The sequence below is a fragment of the Macaca nemestrina genome, chromosome X, assembly GCF_043159975.1.
Source record: "Macaca nemestrina isolate mMacNem1 chromosome X, mMacNem.hap1, whole genome shotgun sequence".
Classification (NCBI taxonomy): domain Eukaryota; kingdom Metazoa; phylum Chordata; class Mammalia; order Primates; family Cercopithecidae; genus Macaca; species Macaca nemestrina.
The window spans coordinates 31,680,343-31,706,103 of record NC_092145.1 but is presented as its reverse complement, the minus strand read 5'-3'; the positions used below and the strand labels follow the sequence as shown (position 1 = coordinate 31,706,103).

The 25,761-nt window shown below is 38.3% G+C and overlaps 1 protein-coding gene across 9 annotated transcripts in view; it reads left to right on the top strand.

The window, feature by feature from the left end:
- The window catches only part of LOC105468436 (STAG2 cohesin complex component), a 140,581-nt gene that overhangs the window by 37,740 nt on the left and 77,080 nt on the right, over positions 1–25,761 (top strand). For 8 of the 9 annotated variants that reach the window (XM_011718592.2, XM_011718600.3, XM_071089055.1 and 5 more), the window contains exon 2: positions 22,606–22,745. In XM_011718592.2, coding sequence (XP_011716894.1) covers positions 22,702–22,745 — 44 coding nt within the window. In that variant the 5' untranslated portion in view covers positions 22,606–22,701. Of the gene's footprint in view, positions 1–21,438; positions 21,501–22,605; positions 22,746–25,761 lie in introns of all 9 variants that reach the window. The other variant, XM_011718596.3, reaches the window with a different exon arrangement.

Below are 25,761 nucleotides of genomic sequence, written 5' to 3'. Positions count from 1 at the left end.
CTTGGGTTGCTTCCACCTTGACTCTTGTGAATAATGTTGCTATGAACATGGGTACATAAATATTTTTTTGAGTGCTTGCTTTGAATTCTTTGGAGTTTATGCCCAGAAGTGCAATTACTGGATCATATGGTAATACTGTGTTTAATTTTTCTTTTTTTTTTTGAGATGGAGTCTCACTCTGTCACCCAGGCTGGAGTGCGGTTGCACGATCTCTGTTCACTGCAGCCTCCGCTTTCCGAGTTCAAGAGATTCTCCTGCCTCAGCCTCCTCAGTAGCTGGGATTACAGGTGGCTCGCCACCATGTCCAGCTAATTTTTTCTTTTTTCTTTTTTAAGTAGAGATGGGATTTTGCTATGTTGGCCAGGCTGGTCTCAAACTCCTGACCTCAAGTAATCTGCCCGCCTTAGCTTCTCAAAGTGCTGGGATTACAGGTGTGAGCCACTATGCCCTGCCCTGCCGTGTGTGTGTGTGTGTGTGTGTGTGTGTGTGTTTAAGGAACAGTTATACCGTCTTCCACAGTTACATCCCCACAGTTTCAGTTTCTCCACTTCCTCACCAACATTTTCTTTAATCTGTCTGTCTGTCTGTCTGTCTGTCTATCTACCTACCTACCTACCTACCTACCTACCTACCTACCGGCCTTCCTGATGGATGTGAAGTCAAATCTTAATGTGGTTTGAAATGTACTTTCCTAATAATTAGTGACCTGAGTCTCTTTCAAGTGCTTTGGATAGATTTTAAAATATAGTCTTAAATATTCTTATAAAAGTTGTATATGTACATTGTAGAAACTACATATAACTAAAAATAAGAAAGCAAAACCAGGCCGGACATAGTGGCTCATGCTTGTAATCCAAGTGCTTTGGGTGGTCAAGGCGGGAGTATCACAAGACCAGCCTGGGCAACATAGCAAGACCCCATCTCTACAGAAAATGAAAAAAAAAAATTAGGCATACATGGTGTAGTATGTATACCCGTAGTCCCAGCTATTCAGGAGGCTGAGGCAGGAGGATCACTTGAACCCAGGAGTTTGAGGTGACAGTGCACTCCAGCCTGGGTGACAGTGAGACTCTGTCTTTAAAAAAATAGAAAGAAAATAAAACCATCCTGTTTTTATCTTTCAGACATTTTTCTATACAAATTTATGTGCCATTAAAAAAAGAAACATCCCTTCAGAGTAGAGGCAGAGAGACATTATTCTATACATGTGCCTTTGTGTTTGTCTTGTCTTTTTCTTCCCTCCTTTTCTTCCTTTTTTATTTAGCTCCACCATTTCATGTCAATAACAATTTATTTTAATGCCCAGTCCACATTCACATTTCTCCAAGTATTCATAAACACCTATCATATCTGGTTTATCCAAACCATACATGCATTGAATGTGGTTTCTCTCTCCCTCCTCCTCCCCTCCTCCCTCCCCCTTCTCTCCCCGTCTCTCTCTCTCAGACAGGGTCTCCCTCTGTCACCCAGGCTGGAGTGCAGTGGCATAATCATAGCTCACTACAGTCTCCCAACTTGTGGGTTCAAGTGATTCTCTGGCTTCAGCCGCCCAAGTAGCTGGGACTACGGGTATGTGCCACCATGTATGCCTAATTTTTTTTGTTGTTGTTTGAGACAGTCTTGCCTCTTGTTGCTCAGGGTGGAGTGCAGTGGTGCTGTCTCGGCTCACTGCAACAACCTCTGCCTCCTGGGCTGAAGTGATCCTCCTGCCTCAGCCTCCTGAGTAGCTGGGACTAGAGATGTTTGTCACCATGCCCAGTTAATTTTTATATATTTTGTATAGCCGGAGTTTCTGCATGTTGCTCAGACTGGTCTTGAATTCTTGGGCTCAAGTGATCCACCCACTTTGGCCTCCCAAAGTGTTGGGATTACAGCCGTGAACCACCCTGCCCGGCCATATATGTGTGTGTGTGTGTGTGTGTGTGTGTGTGTGTATATAAAAATATAAATAAAATTTTTTGTAGTGACAGGGTCTCACTACGTTGCCCAGGCTGGTCTTGAACTCGTGGTCTCAAGTGATCCTTCCACGTGAATCTGGTCTCTTAAGCTTCAACTCTAATAACCTAGCACACCTCACCCTCCTTTTATATAAACTACAGTCATGTGCTGAATAACGTTTCAGTCAACGATGGACAACGTACAGCATGATCGTCCTATAATATTATAATGGAGCTAAAAATTCCTTTCACCTAGTCATGTCATAGCCTTTATAACGTCTTAGTGCAGTGCATTTCTCATGTGTTTGTGGGGATGCTGGTGTAAATTAACCTGCCCTGCCAGTTATATAAAAGTGTAGCACATACAGTTATGTACAGTACATAATACTTGGTAATAACTATGTTCCTGGTTTACATATTTATTATACTATTTATCATTATTTTAGAATGTACTATTACTTATAATAAATTGTGGCCAGGCATGGTGGGTGATGCCTGTAATCCCAACACTTTGGGAGGCTGAGACGGGAGGATCAGTTGAGCCCGGGAGCTTGAGATCATCTTGGGCAACATAGTGAGATGCCGTCTTTACAAGAATAATACACAAAAAATTTAGCCGGATATGGTGGTGCGTGCCTGTAGTCCCAGCTACTTGAGAGACTGAGGCAAGAGGATCGCTTGAGCCAGGGAGTTCAAGGTTGCAGTGAGCAATGATCATACCACTGCATTCCACCCTGGGTGAGAGAGCGAGACCCTGTTTCAAGGGAAGGGGAAAAAAAAAAGGTAACTGTAAAACAGTCTTAGGTCCTTCCGTTGGTATTCCAGAAAAAGGCACTGTTATGACAGATGACAGCTCCACATGCTACTGTCCCTGCAGACCTTCCAGTAGGACAAGATGTAGAAGTGTAAGACAGTTATATTGATGATCCTGACCCTATGTAGGCCTAGGTTAGTGTATATTTGTATCTTAGCGTTTAACAAAAAAGTTTAAAAAGCAAAACAAAAATTTTAAAAATAGAAAACTTACAGAACAAGAATATAAAGAAAGTATTTTTGTACAGCTGTGCAATATGTGTTTTAAGCTAAGTGTTAGGAGTCAGTGTAAAAGTTTATAAAGCCAAAAAGTTACAGTAAGTGAAGGTTAATTTGTTATTGAAGAAGAAAAAAATTTTTTTTTTTTTTTTTTGAGATGGAGTCTTGTTTTGTCATCCAGGCTGGAGTGCAGTGGCGCAATCTTGGCTCACTGCAACCTCTGCCTCCTGGGTTCAAGCCTCAGCCTCCAGAGTAGTTGGGACTACAGGCGCGTGCCACCATGCGTGGCTAATTATTTGTATTTTTAGTAGAAACGGGGTTTCACTGTGTTTGCCAGGATGGTCTCAATCTCCTGACCTTGTGATCCACTCGCCTCGGCCTCCCAAAGTGCTGAGATTACAGGCGTGAGCCACTGCGCCCGGCCAAAATATTTTAAAAAATACATTCAGTGTTTCCTAAATGTACAGTGTTTATAAAGCGTACAGTAGCATGTAGTAATGTCCTGGACGTTCACATTCACTCACCACTCACTCACTGACTCACTCAGAGCAACTTTCAGTCCTGCAGCCTCCATTCATGGTAAGTACCTTATACAGGTATACCATTTTTTAATCTTTTATACAGTATTTTTACTGGACCTTTTTTAGGTTTATATATGTTTATATACACAAATACTTACCATTGTGTTAGTTGCCTACAGTATTTAGTACAGTAACATGCTGTATACGGTTGTAGCCCAGGAGCAGTAAGCTATGCCATGTAGCCTAGGTGTGTAGTAAGCCTAGGCTATACCATCTAGGCTTGTGTAAGTACACTCTATGATATTTGCACAACGATGAATTGCCCAGTGATGCATTTCTCAGAACTTATCTCCATTGTTAAGCAACACATGACTGTATATTGAGGTATAATTTACATACAATAAACGTCACCTATGATATATACTCCCTTGCAACCACCCACCACAGTCAAGATAAAGAACATCGTGGCTGGGTGGCTCACACCTGTAATCTCAGCACTTTGGGAAGCTGAGGCAGGAGTATCGCTTGAGGCTAGGAGTTTGAGTCAGGCCTAGGCAACAAAGCAAGACCCTGTCTCTACAAAAACACAAAAATATTAGCTGAGCATGGTGGGATGCAGTTACTGAGGAGGGAGGGTGGCTTGAGCCCAGGAATTTGAGGTTGCAGTGATGAACTGTGATTATACTACTGCACTGTAGTCTGGGTGACATAGAGAGACCCTGTCTCAAGACAACAACAACAATAAAACCCCGTCTCCATTACCCTCAAGTTTCTTCTTGCCTCCTTTCTGTCAAGGTAGATTAGTTTGCATTTTTTATAATTTAGAATTTCATATAAGTAAAATCATACAGTAGTAGGTACACCACAGTCTTCATATAATCCCAACTCTTTGGGAGGCCAAGGCGGGAGCGTTGCTTGCACTGGGGAGTTATTGGTTAGAATATATCCTAGGTGGTTTTGTATATTTGATGTTGTATCTTATCTGTAGATACGCTAGTGATGATAAAGTTAATTCCTGGCTTAGGGTGATGACTGTCCAATTTTCTTATTGTACTGCTAGGTTTTCACCTTGTGAGGAGAAAATTGCCTGTGTGGCTTTACTTGGGAACTAAAAGATGGCCAGTTCTGCGTCAACCATACACCTGATTTTTTTTTTTTTTTTTTTGAGACGAAGTTTCGCTCTTTTTGCCCAGACTGGAGTGCAATGGCGCGATCTCGGCTTACCACAACCTCCGCCTCCCAGGTTCAAGCAATTCTCCTGCCTCAGCCTCCTGAGTAACTGGGATTACAGGTGCCTGCCACCATGCCCGGCAATTTTTCTTTTCTTTTTTTTATTTCTTTGTATTTTTAGTAGAGACAGGATTTCTCCTTGTTGGCCAGGCTGGTCTCGAACTCCTGACCTCAGGTGATCCACCCTCCTTGGCCTCCCAAAGTGCTGGGATTATAGGCATGAGCCACTGTGTCCAGCCTGAAAAATAATTCTTAATGAAAAGGTAGGGTAAATACTTAATTTTTTCCTTTAGTTACCAATTTTCAAATTAAGGTGTTAATTTAGTAACTATAATGATAACATAGATTTGTTCTTTTATCTTTTTTGGGGGTTTATTATAGATTTTTATTGGTTTAACATATTTTAATACACTATAGTCATGTGTATTTGTTTTTGATGTATTTTAGAGATGAGTTTATATTGATATTCCTGATTAAACATTTTTTGTTTTAACTTTTTTTGTGGTAAAATACAGATAACATATACATTTGAACCATTTTTAAGTGTACAGTTCGGTAGCATTAAGTGCTTTCACATTTGTTGTGTAGCCATCACCACCATCCATCTCTGGAACTTTATCTTTTTAAAAAACTTTCTAGAGGTTCATATTTATTGGCATTTGACCTAGAGTCTTCCTCATGGGCAAGGTGCAGCCCTGGGCAGGACTATCAGCATCCTGCTCTCTCTTCAATTCTGTTAATCCACCAATCCTAATCCCTCCTAACCCTACCCATAATCCAAAGAAGATAAAAAGTTCAGGGACGTGATGTACTGCTCTCAAACTCTATACCCATTTAGCACTAATTTCCCGTTTTCCCTAGCCCAAGATAACCCAACCACCATTCTACTTTCTCTTTGAATTTGACTCCTAGGTACCTCACATATATATTCCTATTTAGTGGAATTGTAGACTATTTATCCTTTTGTGACTGGCTTATTTCACTTAGCACTGTCTTCCAGGTTCATCCATGTTGTAGCTTCTGTTATAATTTCCTTCCTTTTTAAGGCTGAATAATTTTCCATTGTGTATATGTACCATATTTTGTTCATCCATTCATTCATTGATGGATACTTGAGTTGCTTCTACCTTTTGGCAGTTGTGAGTAATGCTATTACGAACATGGGTGTACAAATGTCTGTTTTGAGTCCTTGTTTTGCTTTCGTGCATTCTATTAAAAATGTTAAGGTTCTTTGCTTTTTACATTTTTTTCTCTTTTATCCTCCTTTTGACTTTATTCTTAAAGTTTTATCTTGGTATAATAATTTATGGAATGTTGCAGAATTAGCAAGGTCCCGTGTGTCCTTCACTCAGGTTCTCCCAATGGTAACATTTTTCATAATTACAGTACGACATCAAGACTGGGAAATTGACATTGGTACAGTCCACATACAGGTGTCCCTTGATATCTGTGGGGAATTGGTTCCAGAACCCTTGATGACATCAAAATCCATGGATGCTTAATAGTGTTTTCACGTAACCTACACACATCTTCCTGTATACTTTAAATCATGTCTTGATTACTTATAACACCTAATATAATACAAACGCTATGTAAATAGTTATTGTATTGATTTTATTTGTATTTTTTTATTGTTGTTTTTTTTCATTGTATTTTTTCCCTGAATATTTTCTTTCTGTGGTTGGTTGAATCTGAGCATGTGGAACCCATGGATATGGAGGGCTAACTGTATTTATTCAGATCTTGCTAGTTATACATGGACTCATTTAGATAACTATGTTTGCGTGTTTTATGTGTATAATTCTGTGCAGTTTTATCATGTGTAGATAGGTGTAACCACTACTACCACCATCACCATCACCATCAAGACACAGAACTGTTCCATCATCACAAATATCCCTCACACTACTCATTTAGTTACGCTCACTCTCCCACCCCTTCTCTCCTTCCTCTATTTTGTTTCTAATCTGTGTCAACCACTAATCTGTTATTCATGATTTTGACATTTTCATGGAGTCATAAATGGAAATCATACTGTATATAACCGTTGATATGTTTTTTTGTTTGTTTGTTTCGTTTTGCATTTAGCATAATTTCCTTGGGATCTCTCTCTCTCCCCACCCCCCCTCCCCCTACCCCCCCTCCCCCTACCCCCCTTCCCTCCCCCTCCGCCCTTTCCCCCTCTACCTTCCCCGCTTTCTTCCCTCTCCCTCCCTCTCCTTTTTTGTAGAGACAGGTCTCACTCTGTTGACCAGGCTGGTCTCAAACCCCTGGCCTCAAGCGATCCCCCCAACCTTGGCCTCCCAAAGTGCTGGGATTACAAGTGTGAGCCATCACATTATGCTTTAAATTTTCTTCTTTTTGTCCTTGAAATTCTTCCCACTAAGGATAAGCAAAGTGTGTTCTCACCTCACATTATATACGTACTTTCTCTGTATGCCTGTGTTATTAATTTGATGTACATGATAAGGTTTATTTTTCCAATTTGTCTTCAATTTCAGAAATTTAAAAAATTCTGTTTTTATGACAGTGACATAACCTAACAAAATTCAGTTTCACTTGAATGAGTATGACATTTTCCTTATTCAAAAGTTAAAATTATATGCAAAGGTATATATAGAAGTCTTCCACAGATTCCTGCCGCCTATATTTCTTTTATCATCCCCTGCTTCTTACGGACAACTTGGAAAAAGTGTTTCTTGTTAATCCTCAGTATTTTTTTGTGCAAACAAATACATCCATTCATATACATGTTCTTATTTTGTGAAAGGCATCACACTTTACATTACATAACTTGATGTAAACTTAGATATTAAGTAGCAGACCTAACAGAAGACTTTCAGAGTTGTGTTAATGCTGTTATTTATGTTGTGAGAGTTGAATCTGCTACACTGACTTCCACATTATTTTGTGATCTATAAGTTATGATCAACATGAGATAGTAGGTTCAGTAGTAACTAAATTCAAGTATATAACACTGGAAAAACTGCTTCTTGCTTTATGACTTTGGGCAGAAAAACAGGTGAAATGTAGTTGAATATTTTGTAAATTATGGTTAGCCAAAGTAGGTGACACAGGACTAACCTGTGAAAGGGGACATAATGAAGTAAAACATTCAAGTAAAATGACATGATAATGGCATATTTGGCAAACATCTTCAGAATAGTTTATATGTAGAAGTTGGAGGAGAAAAGTTTTTCCCTTTCCTAGTTGCAAGTTATTATTATTATTATTTTTATTTTTTGAGATGGAGTTTCATTCTTGTTGCCCAGGCTAGAGTACAATGACGCGATCTCGGCTCACTGCAACCTCTGCCTCCTGGGTTCAAGTGATTCTCCTGCCTCATCCTCCTGAGTTGCTGGGATTACAGGCCTGCGCTACCACACCTGGGTAGTTTTTGTATTTTTAGTAGAGACGGGGTTTCACTCTGTTGGTCAGGCTGGTCTGGAACTCCCGACCTCAGGTGATCTGCCTGCCTCAGCCTCCCAAAGTGCTGGGATTACAGGCATAAGCCACTGCGCCCACCCCTATTATTAATTTTTTAGAAACAGGGTCTCGCTGTGTTGCCCAGGCTAGTTTCAAACGCCTGGGCTCAAGTGATCCTCCTGCCTCAGTCTCCCAAAGTGCTAGATTAGAGGCATAAGCCACCGTGCCAAGTCGCTAGTTGCAATTAATTTATTAATTAGGATAGCTAAGCACAGTCATTTATGGTGGGTGGGGGGAGACAGAGGGAGAGGGAGATTGTATTTCATGATGAAAAGATCATTTTGAGTATTTTTGCCAAAAGAATAATCATAGAATAAGATGGAGATCCTTGCATATGAATAATCTTTTCAGTCATGGTGTTCTCAGTGTTGCTACATTATTTGGCAGATAACTCTTTGCCTGGAGGATCATTATAACACTTTTTTTTTTTTTTTTTTAGAAAGAGTTTTCTAATTGAGAAGTTTCTTTCCTAATTACTTAATAAACCATTGTTAAAACAAATTATATCATAACAGCAAAGTTGCAATAACTATGAATCTAAGATAGTTTCAAGTTCTCTGTAGTAGAGTGTACTTTCAAGTCTATCCAAAACAAAAACGTTAGCTCTAGTATATATTCGTTTTTAATAATATATTGCTCTTAATATTAAATATATATTGAGTCATTATTTCACCTCCTTTCTTAGCATCTTGATAGTTCTTTTGGGGATATTGATTTTGCAAGATGCTTTAATGTATTTGTTGTTTAGAAATAAGGCAGTCTTTTGTCGTAGTCTTTTGTCATAGTTCTAGGGAAGGTTTAAAAACTTCAGTCGGGCCGGGCGCGGTGGCTCACGCCTGTAATCCCAGCACTTTGGGAGGCCGAGGCGGGCGGATCACAAGGTCAGGAGATCGAGACCACGGTGAAACCCCGTCTCTACTAAAAATACAAAAAATTAGCCGGGCGCGGTGGCGGGCGCCTGTAGTCCCAGCTACTCAGGAGGCTGAGGCAGGAGAATGGCATAAACCCAGGAGGCGGAGCTTGCAGTGAGCCGAGATCGCGCCACTGCACTCCAGCCTGGGCGACAGAGCGAGACTCCGTCTCAAAAAAAAAAAAAAAAAACTTCAGTCATCTTAGAGTTCAGATTGAGTTGGTCTGTTTGGATGGCGTGCTAAAGTGTATGAAATATGCTCAGTTACAGGACAAAATGTGGGAGTCCCCTAATGATATCTGGTACCAGTAATCTAACCAGATAGATAGGTAGGTGGGTGGGTGGGTAGGTAGGTAGGTAGGTAGGTAGGTAGATAGATAGATACATGTCTCTTCTTACTGGATCTTATTCATGCTGTGTGCTCCCTCTCGAGTTTAATGGAATCAAGTGTTGCGTTTTAGGCTAATTTCTAAATCTTAGTGTCATCACTTGAGGCCATTTAGTATACTAACTGTTGGATGCAGTTTGTTTGTGTTGCTGCTGGAAGATTGTTGCTGCTTTTTACCCTGGCTTTAAGTTGTGTGTTCTTGTGGGTAACTATGGGACTTGACTTGTACCGTCATATTTTGAACAAGCGAAAGAAATGTTGAACGTTTGTTAAATAGGTTTCAGTGACAGTTTTCATATTCTGTGGTGAGCAACTTAAAAAATGTAGAGTTAGCTCTGGTTGTTCAACCAAGTGTTTCCATGTTTTTTGGAAAAGCTAGATTATTTCTTTTGATATTTTGCTGTAAATTTAACATAAGCTTTGGTGCATTTTACCTTATTAAACTGGAGACAAAAAGTCTGTCAAAATATTCTGAGTATAGATATCAATGATTAGTGTCTTAATTTACAAAATGACATCTCAATAGATCAATAGTTACATGGTATGTGGTATGCTTGTTTAGTGGAAAGGTGTTCTTAAATGATCAATGATTTAAGTAAAATCCTGTGAGTTTATACCATATGAGAGAAGCTTGCTTGATAAAAGAGGTTTCAAATTTAATTTTTTGTTGTGGTAAATAACAACATTTACCATTTAACCATTTTTTTAAGTGTGTAATTGAGTAATGCTAAGTATATCCAACTGCTGTGAAAACAGATCTACAGATTTTCATCTTGAAAGCCTGAAACTCTATATGTATTAAACAACTCCCATTTTTCTCTTCACCTAGTCCCTGGTAACCATTATTCTACTTTCTGTTTCTATGAATTTGACTACTTCAGATACCTCATAAGTTGAACCATATAGTATTTTTCTTTTTTGTGACTGGCTTATTTCAGTTAGCATAATGCCCTTAGGGTCCATCCGTGTTGTAGTGTAGTACAGATGTTCCTTCCTTTTAAAAGGTGCGTATTTCATTTTATGTATCTATTTTGTTTATCCATATCTGTTCTATTCCGTTGGTCTATTTGTCTTTATGCCAGTACCTCACAGTTTTGATTACTGTAGCTTTGCTCAGTAAGTTCTTACTTAGTGCCATTCTTAGGTTCTTGGAAACTTGGGCTTTAAGCAAAACGATGTACAGCAGGTCCTTGAATAATATCAATTTGTTCAATATTGTTTCGTTACAATGTTTATGAGAAAAAAAATTGGTTTCATTATACGTCATTTTGCTTAACATTGGAGTTTCCAAGAACCTGTTGGTGATATTGAGGACTTTCTCTAAAATGCTTTGAAATTAGGAAGTATGAGTCCTCCAACTTTGTTCTTTTCTTCCCAAAATTGTTTGGGCTCTTTGGGTCCCTTGAGATTCTATATGAATTTTCAGCTTAATTTTTTCATTTTTGCAAAAAGTGCTATTGGGATTTTGATAGGGATTGTGTTGAATCTGTAGATTTCTTTGGGTAGTAGGGACTTCATAATAATATTAAGTCTTCGAATTCATGAACACAGGATGCCTTTCTATTTGTGTCACCTTCAATTTCAGCAACATTTTGTAGTTTTCAGTGTACAAGTCTTCTACCTCCTTGGTTAGGTTTAATCCTAAGTATTTTAAGCTTTTTGATGCTGCTGTAAATGGAATTGTTTCCTTAATTTCCTTTTTGGATTGTTAGTATATATGAGAATTTTGTGTGTTGATTTAATATCCTGTGACTTTATTGAATTTGTGGTTATTAGTTCTAAGTTTTTATGCGTGTGTAAACTTTGGAATTTTCTACATAGAAGATTGTGTCATCTGGGAACAGAGATAATTTCACTTCTTTCTTTCTGACTTGAATGCCTTTTATTTATTATTTTTCCTGTCTAATTGCTTTGGCTAGGCCTTCCAAGTACTATGTTGAATAGACATGTGGTGGGAGTGGGCATCCTTGCCTTGTTCTGTATGTTAGAGTAAAAACTTTCAGTCTTTTACCCTTGACTATAATACTAGCTATGGGCTTTTGACTTTTATTATATAGAGATAGCATCTTAGTCCATTTTCTGTTCCTTACAACAGAATATCTGAAATTAGGTGCTTTATAAAGAAAAAGAATTTATTTCTTACAGTTAAGGAGGCTGAGAAGTCCAAGTTTGAGGGTCCACATCTGATGAGAGTCTTCTTGCTAGTGGGAACTCTGCACAGTTCCTAGGTGTTGCAAGGCATCACTTGGCAATGGGACTGAGTATGCTTGCTCAGGTCTCTTTCTCTTCTAAAGCCACCAGTCCCACTCTCATGACTATTAAATCATTAACCCAGTAGTCCATGAATGGATTAACCTATTCATGATGGCAGAGCCGTCTTTACCCAATCACCTATTAAAGGCTCCACCTCTCAATACTGCCACATTGAGGATTAAATTTCCACATGAGTTTTTGAGGGGACAAATACTCAAACCATAGCAGGTGATTTTTTTTCTAGTTTTAACTTGTTGAGTATTTTTTATAGTGAAAGGGTATTGAATCTTCTTGTCAAATGCTTTTCCTGCGTCAACTGAGATGATCATGTGGTTTTTGTCCTTCATTCTGTTAATGTGTTGTGTTACATTGATTGATTTTTTGTATGTTGAAACAGTCTTGCATTTCAGCAATGAATCTCACTTGGTCATGGTGTATAATATTTTAAATGTTTTAAATGATGAATTCTGGTTTGCTAGTATTTTGTTAGGAATTTTTGCATTAATATTCAGGGATATTGGTCTATAGTTTTCTTATAGTGTCTTTTTCTGGCTTGAATTTAATTTTTAAAATGTAATTTGCATGCTTTACTGTTTGTCTAGGAATGTTTAAGATTAGAGATAATTAAAATAATTTTAGAGTACCACATATGTGTCTCCCGTTGTTACCACTGCATGGAATTACCAAGTGAAGAATCAAACTCTTAGATCTGAAATACGAATTGGAAAGTACCTGTAGTGTGTTGACAAACTGAATTGTGAAAGCATATTTGATTTCTGAACTTGAATATGCATATAATTCAAACCTATGAATTGTATACTGTGGTTGTTAGCTAAAAGGTTAGTGGGTAATATCAAGTGGCTGGTAATGCTAAATATTTTAATAAGGTCAGCAAATCAGAAGTGAAAGGAACAAAAAAATTGGACATGTGACATATATGTGTTGTTGTATAGTCATGCTAAAATGAAAAAAGAGGCATTGCATATTAATAGTCACCACAATTTTAAATATCAGGTTAAAATTTTTCATTATTCTCTATAAAGTGGTTTCTTTTTCACTTTGGTTTTACTGTTTTCAATCTACTGAATTGTTTTTTGGTTATGGTTTTATCTTCATTATCATGCAAATTAATAAAATTCAATAATTCATTGAGATACTTTTTACTACCTTGAGTAAATGTGGAAACTTTTGATGTAATCTATTGAGAGTATGTGAAATGAAAATTTAGATTTCCCCCAACATCAAGCAGGATTGTCCTGTGTTCATCTACTCTTCTATGAAATCTGCCTTTTTTTGAAATTTGCCAGTGAGCCAGTGATGCCCAGTGTGAAATGGTTTAGATGGCAATAATATATTGTGCTTATATCATGCTGTATACTATTTAACCCGTCTTGTAAATTTGATTTTTGGATCTGGATATTCATTTATACCAGCTAATACAGTCTCATTGGAAATGTTGATAGCCACTACACCCAGTTGTAATTACCCATGTTTATTTGTTATGTCTTAACATTGCAAATTTACATCACAGGTTACATCACAAAGTTATGTTAATAAGATGAAGATGTATACACGTGCACGCACACATGCACACACACACATGCACACCAGTCCAGAAAGCTAACTGTAGAGTGTGGTATTCACATATAAGTGAGATGAAGAGGATAATGACGGTATTAAAACAATTGTTAGCTATTGACCTTGGCAGACTGAGAAATGATTTTAAGGTGATAGTATATGATAAAACAAATATCTGTTTTGATATTTGTCTTAGGATAGAGCCAGATAATGTCTGGTCAGCTGCAGCTTATTGAGGCTGACTGGGGAAATAGTAGTCTTCAAATTAGATAGCAGATACATATCCAATATGTCAACTATAATATGGTATCCAGTGTAGAGCAGCAGCCAATGCCAGTATGGTCAGACATATGAGAGGACAATATTGTAGCATTCAGGTTAAGGCAAGTCGAGACAAATGGAGACTTTTAGGGTGGGTTTATGGGCAGGATTCCAGTACCAGAATGAAGGTAGATATATTACAGCAGGAACACGTCAGACAGGATAGGATCTTTGGGTGATTCAGGTACAGGTTACAACTGAGTACTGAGTACAAGTTGGCTCTGCGGGAATAGGACATAAGCCTTTTCTTGTCTCCCTCTAACCCCTAACTAAGGGGGTTGCTAAGTTCACAAAGCGTGCTAGGTTTTCTACAGACATCAAAACTGGTCATTGAGAACTGGGACAGCCAGTATGTAGGTTTGTCAAGGTGATCACAGTTGTGGTGATGGCTCGAGTCATGTTTTGATAGTATTGGGGAAAGTGAGTAGACAAGAAAACTAGGAAGATTGCTGAGCACCTACTATAATAAACTTAAAAATAGGAAGGGAACAGGTGGATGTTTCCCGTTTTGTAAATTCTAGTTTTTGGCAGTGTGTAGTGATGCCATATCTGTAGACTGCCCCAGCTTGCTCCTTCCCCTCTTCCTGAAAATAAGTTATTTTTGCAGTGTTGTGGCCTTAGGCCTGTTCAATTTGTCTACTTAGTTATTTTAGAAAGCCCTTTTACTTTGGCCTCCTTCCGTCCTTTATATGTATGTATGTATGTATGTATGTATAAATTTTTTTTTTTTTTTTGAGACAGAGACTTGTTCTGTTGCCCAGGCTGGAGTGCAGTGGCACGATACTGGCTCACTGTAGCCTCTACCTCCTGGGTTTAAGCAATTCTCATGTCTCAGCCTCTGGAGTAGCTGGGATTACAGGCCTGTGCCACCATGCCCAGCTAATTTTTGTATTTTTAGTAGAGATGGTATTTCTCCACATTGGCCAGGCTGGTCTGGAACTCCTGGCCTCAAGTGATCTGCCTGTCTTGGCCTCCCAAAGTACTGGGATTACAGGCCTGAGCTACTACACCCGGCCTGTCCTTTATATTATTTTTAAAGTTTGTAAGTATAGATTTCCTACTATTATCCTACTATTAGTTAGGAAATATAGACAGGGTCATTAATCTTCCTACATATGCAGATTTCTTCCAGGCATGCCTTCTCTGGTTTACCTATTCCTGTACCAGAGCAGGGACTACCATTAGGAATTCTGTAGGACTCCATTCAGGTTTGTGTAAAAGAAAAGATATTTACGAATGATATATGTGGTAGCTGTAATGTGAGTGTGTTATCAAGAAACTTTTAGGTTAAGATTTTACTACTGGACTGAGTACACATGATCATTGCTTAGTTTGACATACTTTTCACCATGTCATTTACTTAGAATAGTATAGAATAAATTAGGGAGATTAACAGAGGGAGGACAAATATTTTTTAGGTAAGAAGAATTTTTTTTTTTTTTTTTTTTTGAGATGGCGTCTTGCTCCGTTGCCCAGTCTAGCGTGCAGTGGCGCAGTGGCATGATCTCGGCTCACTGCAACCTCCGCCTCCCAGGTTCAAGCGATTCTCCTGCCTCAGCCTTCCGAGTAGCTGGGATTACAGGTGTGTGCTACCATGCCTGGCTAATTTTTCTATTTTAGTAGAGATGGGGTTTCACCATGTTGGTCTTGAATTCCTGACCTCATGATCTGCCTGCCTCAGCCTCCCAAAGTGCTGGAATTACAGGTGGGAGCCACCACACCCAGCCGAATTCTTTTTAAAGATTGTTACTTATCAAAGGGCCATTAGTTTTTTTCTTTTTGAAGGTAGGTATTTATATCCACATTTTGGGTTAGCTTTTCATTTTTTGCCCCATGTACATCATTTGACATAGAAATGATAGTAACTTTCCTGTTTGGATCAAATGTACTACTGCAGGAAGTAGTCTACCTTTTAGCATTCACAACCTCAAACTAAACAACAGACTTCTGTATGCTGTATCCTAAGAAAGTACATAGGCCAATAAAAGGAACATACCTTTGGGTCTTGTTGTCAGGAGCCTGTAAGAAAGTTTATGTTCCCTGCTAATCTTGAGTAGACAAATATAATAAAGGTAATTTTATGATAGAACTCAGTTTTTGTACGTTTAATTTTATATGATTATGAACATGAAATATGAATAGATTTTAGCAGCATAGTTTTGTAATTCCTCAAGTAGTTTAGGTTTTTAAACAGTTTTTTCTTTTTTCCCTCCTGAGGGAGGGTCTCACTCTATTGCCCAGGCTGGAGTGCAGTGGTATGTTCTCAGCTCACTATAGCCTTGACCTCCCAGGCTCAAGCGATCCTCCCACCTCAGCCTCTCAAGTAGTTGGGACTATAGGCTTGCACCACCCTGCCCAGCTGGTAGTTCAGGTTTTAATAGAGTACATTAAAAACTAAATTTCCCCTTCATAATTTCCTTTTTTGTACTAACAATAAGATTGTAAATAAAAAATTAAAAAATTACCCACCCTGATATGTTATTGTTTTCCTTTGCTTCTTTTTTGTTGTCATTATGTCCATTTACCCACATTGGTACACAGTCATAAATAGTTTCAGTGTATGAATATTACATTAATTACATTGATGATACTATCAGTGATACTTGGTTGGATGAATTTTTAGTATTTAGAAACTTTAAAAATCATATTTCACTAGGATAGGGAGTTGGCCAGGTCAGTAATTTTTTCTGTTTCTATCAGACCTTGACACAACATTTTTTTCTTTTAAAATTATATGTACCTGTCTGGGTGCAGTGGCTCACACTTGTAATCTCAACATTCTGGGAGGTTGAGGTGGGCAGATCGCTTGACCCTAGGAGTTCAAGACTAGCCTGAGCAACATAGTGAAACCCTGTTTCTACAAAATACACAAAAATTAGCTGGGTGTGATGGTGCTCGCCTATAGTCTGGGTAGTTGGATATTTCAGTAATTTCTAATTTTAAGTGTTTGTATTATAGTGATGGTGGCATTTTAGAAGGGTGTATACATTTCCTGGTTGTGATCCTTATATGTAGAAGTACGGGACCCTTTTGGGAGGAGTGTAAAGGGTATGGCATGTGGTGTGTGAATTTGCCAGCTTTTAGCAGTTGAATATTTCTGCATTTTTATTTTAGTGAGAGAATTAAAATACCAGCTACTTAAGTGTTCCCCTCCCCGTGCTCTCCAGTAATATATTATTAATATATGGATTCTGAGGAACCTTCTTAGTGATGGCTTTGTTGGTAGCTTTTTATTTTTTTGTCTTGAGACCACTTGGGATTAAATTAAATACCTTTTTTTAATAGAGACGGAGTCTCACTCTGTTAACCAGGCTGGATTGCAGTGGCATGATCTTGGCACACTGCAATCTCCGCTTCCCGAGTTCAAGCGATTCTCCCGCCTCAGCCTCCCGAGTAGCTGGGACTACAGGTGCGCACCACTGCGCTCAGCTAATTTTTGTATTTTTGTTTTAGAGACGAGGTTTCATCATTTTGGCCAGACTGGTCTTGAACTCCTGACCTCGTGATCCGCCCGCCTCAGCCTCCCAAAGTGTTGGGATTACAGGCGTGAGCCACCATGCCTGGCCCCTAAATTAAAGACCTTTAAAACAGTAATTCTGGCCGGGCGCGGTGGCTCAAGCCTGTAATCCCAGCACTTTGGGAGGCCGAGGCGGGTGGATCACGAGGTCAGGAGATCGAGACCATCCTGGCTAACATGGTGAAACCCCGTCTCTACTAAAAATACAAAAAACTAGCCGGGTGTGGTGGCGGGCGCCTGTAGTTCCAGCTACTCGGAGGCTGAGGCAGGAGAATGGCGTGAACCTGGGAGGCGGAGCTTGCAGTGAGCCGAGATCGCGCCACTGCACTCCAGCCTGGGTGACACAGCGCGAGACTCCGTCTCAAAAAAAAAACAAAAAAAAAACAAAAAAAAACAAAAAAAAAACCAGTAATTCTTTTAGGGGGGAAAAAATGATACCAAAGCAAGATATTAGGATGTTTTGTGTGTGTTTTTATTTTGTGGGGGGGTACTTTTGATGAATATAGGAAGTCATTCTTTTTTGGAGTTGGAAAGATGCAAGCATGATCATAATTTTTACTTGCTTGTATTAATATGCTATAGTAATAGGTATCTGACAGGTGTTTCTTATTGAATTTAACTTGTAATCTAAACTTTGAGTAACAGGCCATAAACATATACTAATTATAGATAACCTGAAAAGTTATGGTGATTAAGTTTCAGCTTTTACGTCTGTTTATATTAAAAGCAGTGTTACTTGAATTTAATATTTATAATTAGAAATACACGATCATCTGCTACTTTTTAATCTAATAATTAGCAGCCTTTAATGGCAGCACACTATGCATGTGAACCTAAGAAAGTAGTTTTACTTTAATATGTATTGTTTAGCTTATCTACAAACGGAGTTGCTTGGTTTTCGGTAAGGAGAAGCAGAAGCTAGTTGTTGCTGGATACGTTTTTTTTTCCCAGAAGGAAAATAGTGATTGAGACTTAATGCAAATTTTATTTCTATGCTTCATCCTCCAAAGCTGTTAGAATGTTAACTCTTTTATAGTAGGTATAGAGAATTGGTACATATGATAAAAACCTCAAAAGTTTTTTCTAGACACTAGGAGAGAGCTCCACCTTGTGATCTTTGAGCATATTTTTTAAAAAGTTAATAACCTGCAATAGTGCAGAAATTGTGTGGTGAGTCTGATTTTTAAACTGATACTTTTCTTTGAGCGTTACATGTTTTTATAGTTTTGGGTTACCCAGCTGAAGTCAAATGGTATTAAGCACATTTGAAGATACTATGAATTTGTTAATGTAAGTCTATGGGGGAAACAAATTGGATGGATGGATGGATGGATGGATGGATGGATGGACGGACGGACGGACGGACGGACTGACAGAGTCTTACCCCATTGCCCAGGCTGGAGTGCAGTGGTGTGATCATGGTTTACTGCAGCTTCTACCTCCTGGGCTCAAGCAATCTTCCTGCCTCAGTCTCCCAAGTAGCTAGGTCTATAGGTGTGTGCCACCATGCCCGACTGATTTTTAAATTTTTTGTTGAGATAGGATCTCACTATGTTGCCCAGGCTGGTCTCGAACTCGTCAGTTTAAGACATTCTCCTGCCTCATCCTCCCAAAGCGCTGGGATCGTAACTGTGAGCCATCATGCATGGCCTGCAAATTATATTTACTTGCAGCTGTAGACATTTAAAATAAAGATGTAAGCATTCTCAGCTCTTCCTGTAGATTAAAGTTTACATTTAGAAACTACTAATCCCAACTCAATTACAAAGCAACTTTAATATTTGTAATTTTTCTTGAGCTATAATGAACTGTTTTTATGGCAAATAAGTCATTTAGAGAATGACTAGCAAACACTCAGCTCAGATACGTGGAATTTAGCGGGGGGGGGTTTTTTTTTTTTTTTTTTTAATAGACAGAGTCTCGCTGTGTCGCCCAGGCTGGAGTGCAGTGGTACGATCTCGGCTCACTGCAAGCTCTGCCTCCTGGGTTCACACCATTCTCCTGCCTCAGCCTCCCAAGTAGCTGGGACTACAGGCGCCCGCCACCACACCCGGCTAATTTTTTTGTATTTTTAGTAGCGACGGGGTTTCACCGCATTAGCCAGGATAGTCTCGATCTCCTGACCTTGTGATCTTCCTGCCTCGGCCTCCCAAAGTGCTGGGATTACAGCCGTGAGCCACTGTGCCCGGCCAGCATTCTTATATTTAATAATATTAAGTAGCAAGTAGGTACCTTCTAGTAGAAATAATAATCACATTTCTTAACAGGTATTAAGGACAAGGATCATTGTTCTCCTGTTCACTATTGTATTCTCATTGCCCAGCACTACATTTGGCACATGGTGGATACTTTTACTTGGTTGGATGAATTTTCGCAGTTTAGAGACTTTAAAAATATCACATTTCACTAGGATAGGGAATTGGCCATTTCAGTAGTTTTTCTATCAGACCCTGACACAACATTTTTTTTTTTCTTTTAAAAATATATGTACCTGGCTGGGTGCGGTGGCTCACGCCTGTAATCTCAGCACTTTGGGAGGCTGAAGTGGGTGAATTGCTTGAGCCCAGGAGTTCGACTAACTTGAGCAACATGGTGAAACCCTGTCTCTACAAAATAAGAAAAAATTAGCCGGGCCATGGTAATGTGTGCCTATAGTCCCAGCTACTTGGGAGGCTGAGGTGGGAGGATCACTTGAGCCTGGGGAAGTCAAGGCTGTAGTGAGTTGTGATTACCTCACTGCGTTCCAGCCCGGGTGACAGAGTAAGACCTTGTCTGTCTGTCTGTCTGTCTCTATTTTTTATATAGATATAATACACACACGCACGCGCATCTATCTTGTCTTGAGAGATACATCTTATATCTTTGGTTTTGCTTTTGTGTTTGCTTTGGTTTCTAATTACGAAATACATGTCAGTATAGCCTATGCTTTGCAAAATAATTTGGCCTGGGAATACTTCTTTTACAGTAGAAATTAATTTTGTGCTATTTAGAAGAATCCAGTATATCACAATATTCATTTTATTTAGTATTCTCTGCTTTTCAGAGCTTTATATTCATCACCTGTGATTCCTTAGGTGACTGTATTTATGAACTATCTTCAAAGTGTGCTTAGAAACTATATTGAAGGAAACTGTATTGAAGGAAAGCAGCAACTTTGGTTTTTATGAAATGCTCAGAGAGACAGACAGATGCAGCAAGGATCACATGACCACTTTTATTTTCATCTTGCCGTCTAGATGACCTGACCTGTTCGTTAGAATTTATTAGTTCTGTGCCTCTCCAGTTCCTTTTAAAGAAACAAAATAATTTTCTTTTATAAAGAAGTTAGCATTTTAGGAGGTGAATGTGTGTCCTACCTATGATGACAAACTTCAAAAAAGAAAAAGTTAGCCGGATGTGGTGAGTACCTGTAGTCCTAGCTACTCAGAAAACTGAGGTAGAAGGATCTCTTGAGCCCTGAAATTTGAGGCTACAGTGAGCTATGATTTGTGCCACTGCACTCCAGCCTGGGTGACAGAGTAAGGCCCTGTCTCAACAAAAATAAGATTTTAAAATTTATGTATGCATGCATGCATGTATGTATGTATGTATGTATGTATGTATGTATGTTTGAGACAAGAGTCTTGCTCTGTCACCCAGGCTGGAGTGCAGTGGCATGATCTCAGCTTACTGCAGCCTTCGCTTTCCAGCCTCAGCCTCCTCAGTAGCTGGGACTACAGGTGTGCGCCACCACACGAGGCTGATTTTTGTATTTTTAGTAGAGATGGGGTTTCGCCATGTTGGCCAGGCTGGTCTCGAACTCCTGACCTCAAGTGACCTGCCCGCCTTGGCCTCCCAAAGTGCTGGGATTGCAGGCATGAGCCACTGTGCCTGGCCAAAAACGGGATTTTAAAATCTGAGTATCTTTCAGAAAAAAATAAAGTGGTGGTATATATTATTTGATTATTCAGGATTTAATTTGTGGATTATTCATTCTTGTTTCTCGTATTGCCTCTTTTGTTATTTTGCTGTTCACAAAATATAAAATTAATATTTTGCTGTTTTAGCTTAAGTAAGTAGGAAATACAGTCTTTTGAACTTTGTATATTAAGTATTAGTAGCCATTGATGATGTTTTCTAGAGATACAATATTACTAAGAAAAATTGAGCTGTTTCTTGTGTGATGTCTAACCTACTGGGATAAATCATTAGGAGTTTGTCAGTATGTTATATTTGAACGTTTAATATTAATTGGATATGTTTAATCTTACCTGCTTTTTCTTTAGGTGGCCACCGAGTACTAAATTCACTTGGGAATAAAAGAAAATCATAAAAGTATAAGAGCAAGGTATACATAAGACTAAGAGCTTTAGACTTTAGCTTCAGCCTGTTTTCAACTTTCTTGTTTGCTTTTAGGTCATTTTCTCATTTAGGAAATGCATCCTTGACTTTCAAAACATAGACGTAATACCCTTTCTGTCTGCCATTTTTGCATGTACTTTGGTCAGAAATGGCATTCATCTGTTGTTCATATGACATTACTGGCGTTTAAATTGATCATAAGTTCCTTGAGGGGGAGGAATAGATCAGACCTAACATTGTTTCCCCTTTCTCTTCTCAACACAGTTTGTTATCATGAAGTGGTTATTTATTTAATAAGCCAGGCTTTGGACTGTATGTTTCCAGGGCAGGAAAACCTGTTTTAAAATTATGTCTTAGGTTTTTTTTATTAGCTCCTTTTAACTGTGTGTGTATGATATCAGCGAAAGGTTGTATTTTCAGGCATCTCATATTATGGTTTAAAGTTCTCATAGGGATTTCAGGACTAGTAAGAGTCATATCCTGTTTCTATTTAGGATGTATTAATGTATGTATACATAATGCCAGGTGGAGAATCACAAAGAAAATTAAAAACAGTTGTTTTATGAGCTTCTTTTTCCCCTATGTGTTATTACTATGGGGCTGCGAGTGTTACAACAAATCTATATCTACTAAGCAGTCAAGGTCAGGCATGGTGGCTCATGCCTGTAATCCCAGCACTTTTTAGAGGCCAAGGTGGGTGGATCACCTGAGGTCAGGAGTTTGAGACCAGACTGGCCAACATGGCAAAACCCCATCTCTACCAAAAATACAAAAATTAGCTGGGCATGGTGGCCTGCGCCAGCTTCTTGGGAGGCTGAAGTAGGATTGATTGAACCTGGGAGGCAGAGGTTGCAGTGAGCCAAGATTGCGCCACTGCACCCCAGCCTGGGTGACAGAGCGAGACTACGTCTCAAAAAACAAGCAAACAAAAAAACCCAACAAAAACAATAAGCAGTCAAATGCAAGGGAACGAAATCCTTATTTACTAAAACACATTAGTAGGCACTGGGGAATTTAGCTTTTGAGTATGGATATCCTTTCCCAATATTTTTGGTTCGTTTATAGTAGATGTCATTTTCTCCTTTTTAAAGGAATTGTCTTAGAAGAAAGAAGCAAGCCATCATTTTACCCACGTAAATATATGAATATATTTCTGACATTGAGGTGTTCCAGAAGATGATAAAGAAATGATAGCAGCTCCAGAAATACCAACTGATTTTAATCTACTACAGTAAGTGAATTATATTCTGATAATTTTTAAATACTTGTTTATTCCACAGAATGGGGAATGCATTAACTTCAGTTAAATTTTCTTCTGCTTGAGAAGATCTAATATATAAAATAGCTGTATGCTTTGCAAGAGTTTATATCAGCACTCATCAAGGCTCTGTAATAATAATTTTTTGTACTTTTTTGTTGTGTTTTAAATTTATCTTTTGGTTTACATGCTGCACAGTTTATTATTTTTTGTTGTGTAGTTCGGAGTCCATACTTGGTTTTGCAATAGCAACTGTTTTGAGAGAGCATCATACATTTCTTAAAAATTAAGTTTTCTCATTAGTGAGGTATGCTATGTGGTAATATTTAGGATGTAATGTCAGATTTCTGTTACAAAATGAAATGATGATTGCAGAAATAAGTTACGTGTATATTGGTCCAGAAAGTGGTTTCAACATAGGTATCCTCTTTACCCCCATCTAAAAAGCTAACTGTACTCCTTAGCTTTTATTCTAATTACTGCTTGGTTTTGAAAGATTTTGAACTACTCTATGTAACAGTGATTTTCATACTAAGGTACAGTTTCATGAGTTGCCTCAGTGAAAAGTGAACTTTTAAATTGCCCGTGAATTCCTTTATTTACCCGCCCCCCACCACTGTATTTTTTATTAGGATCTTTATGAGACCTGACTTGAAAAGATAGTTTAGTTGCTAAAAATTTTGAAAACAACAGACCAATACCTTTGTACATAATGGCAGCAGCGTCTACTTTTGATCGTATGTAGATTTTCATATTTTTAATAATTTTGTTATCTTCAGTGGAGATTATGAATCTTCTGGGACCAAATACATTCAGGTTCCCACAAAACAGCATTTTTAGTGAGGATTTTATGTATTCTAAGTCTCATCTTTGTAAAAGTTAATTATTACCTTTGTTAATATTAAATGTCTGCTGTATACAGGATGTTATATTAGATCCTGTGAGGAATTAAGTTAGTACTTCCTGCTGCCTTTATGAGTTCATATTTTAAAGACATAAAGAGAAGATTATGAAGTTTCTTATATACTTGATTAGAGACTATAAAAAAGGTTTATATTATGGACTAGACTATTGACTATTAGAATATCTCAAATAATTAGGACCTGAAATAGCATAATGAATAAAAGGGAATTGATGTTGTGGGGGTAGAACAGACCCGGTATTTGATTGGGTATGTGGGGTGGGGGGCACAGTAAAGAGGAATGGAAGATTCAGTCGTGTGATAGATGACTCAGGATGTTTCAGGTCACTGAATGGTTAATACAGTATGTTTAATAAACATAAATGTTATTTCACCTAGGTTAGTTTTGTTGTTCTTTTGATCTTAAAAACACAGGAAAGCATTAAAGAACGGCTTAGGAGAGTATTTCTTCTTTGGTTGGGAGTATTTTAGACTTTCGTTCTGATTACTCAAGCTTTCTTCGGAAAGTTTTTCAGTAAGTTACCAAACCTCTAGTGGTTCACTCTTAGCTGGGATAGCTTGGAGATGAGTATTAAGAGGATAATTGAGCCCTTGATTACTGTGGCCATTGGAACATTGTGAAGAGTAGTGATTTTCTTCAGACTTAAAGCAGTTACTTAGCTCTTTAAGAGAGCTGGTGTCCCACAAAAGGCTTGGGAAGAAATAAATATTACTTATACATCAAGATATTTTAAATTTGCTGACGAGTTGATGGGTGCAGCACACCAACACGGCACAAGTATACATAGGTAACAAACCTGCACGTTGTGCACATGTACCCTACAACTTAAAGTATAATTTAAAAAAAATAAAAAAATTAAAAAAAAATAAATTTTCATTTTTTTTGCAAGGCCATATAGACATGTGAGAAGATTATTGATGACAATAATCTTCTTAAGATGTAACAGGCATGAGCTTCAGGGTTAATATTATAGTAGTCATTCAGTTTTTGGTGCATTAACTCTAGGGAATGGTATTTATTACAGGCCCTTTCCTCTCAACATTGTGGGATATAGTTAGGATTGCCATCACCTTCCATACATTGTTTAAATTACTTTGTATGTAAGTGCTATGTAAATAGTAATTTTTTTCCTGCTAACGTCTTAATCATTATTTTAGATTTATGAAGTATTCCTACCTCATAGCCTCTGGGCAACTGGTTATTGTAGCAATAAAATGGAAATAGAAGAAATCTAGATTGAGAATACTAGTTTTATAAAGATAGCCTTTCACTTCAATTCCATTTATTTTAAGCAAAGCTGGAGCTAGGTTTACACATTTAGGATGGAAAAACCTTTATCTTTTATGGATGTGGCTCAATTCTAAAATCCAGTGTGACCCAAATACTAATATAAGTATGCCTTGCTTTAAGCATTTAAATGAGGGTATGTTACTACTATTTAGATAGACTCATGTTTACTCATTTGGAAAGCATCACATGTATTTATTTAAATCAGTGTGCTTCCATATGTTTGTGAGAAAATCCAGATTATACAAACTAGCCTTACCCCCACCCAGAACAAGGGACAGTTGTTTAGGACTATAGATTCATATGTTGGAGATTGTAGAGACTTTAGAGATTTAATTCTTTCCTGCATATATATTATTTATAGATGAGAAGATTGAGATTGTCACTTGTATAAGATCCACAGTTACTTAGTACCAAAACTGTTCTCCTGACTATAGCTTATCACCTCTTTACTTCATAAAGGATATTGATCACTTAGCATAATTCCCTAGTGTATTTCAAATGATTTAGTTTATAAAAAGGTTTTATAAGTGCCCTTTCAGAAATACATGTTTTGTATATTGACTCACCTAGATTTATAAATACTTTTCGAGTGAGGTAGGAGAGGTCAGAGGATCCATAATCATAAAACTCACTAATAAAGTTCCTTCAATGTGGCCGGGCGCGGTGGCTCAAGCCTGTAATCCCAGCACTTTGGGAGGCCGAGACGGGCGGATCACAAGGTCAGGAGATCGAGACCATCCTGGCTAACACGGTGAAACCCCGTCTCTACTAAAAAT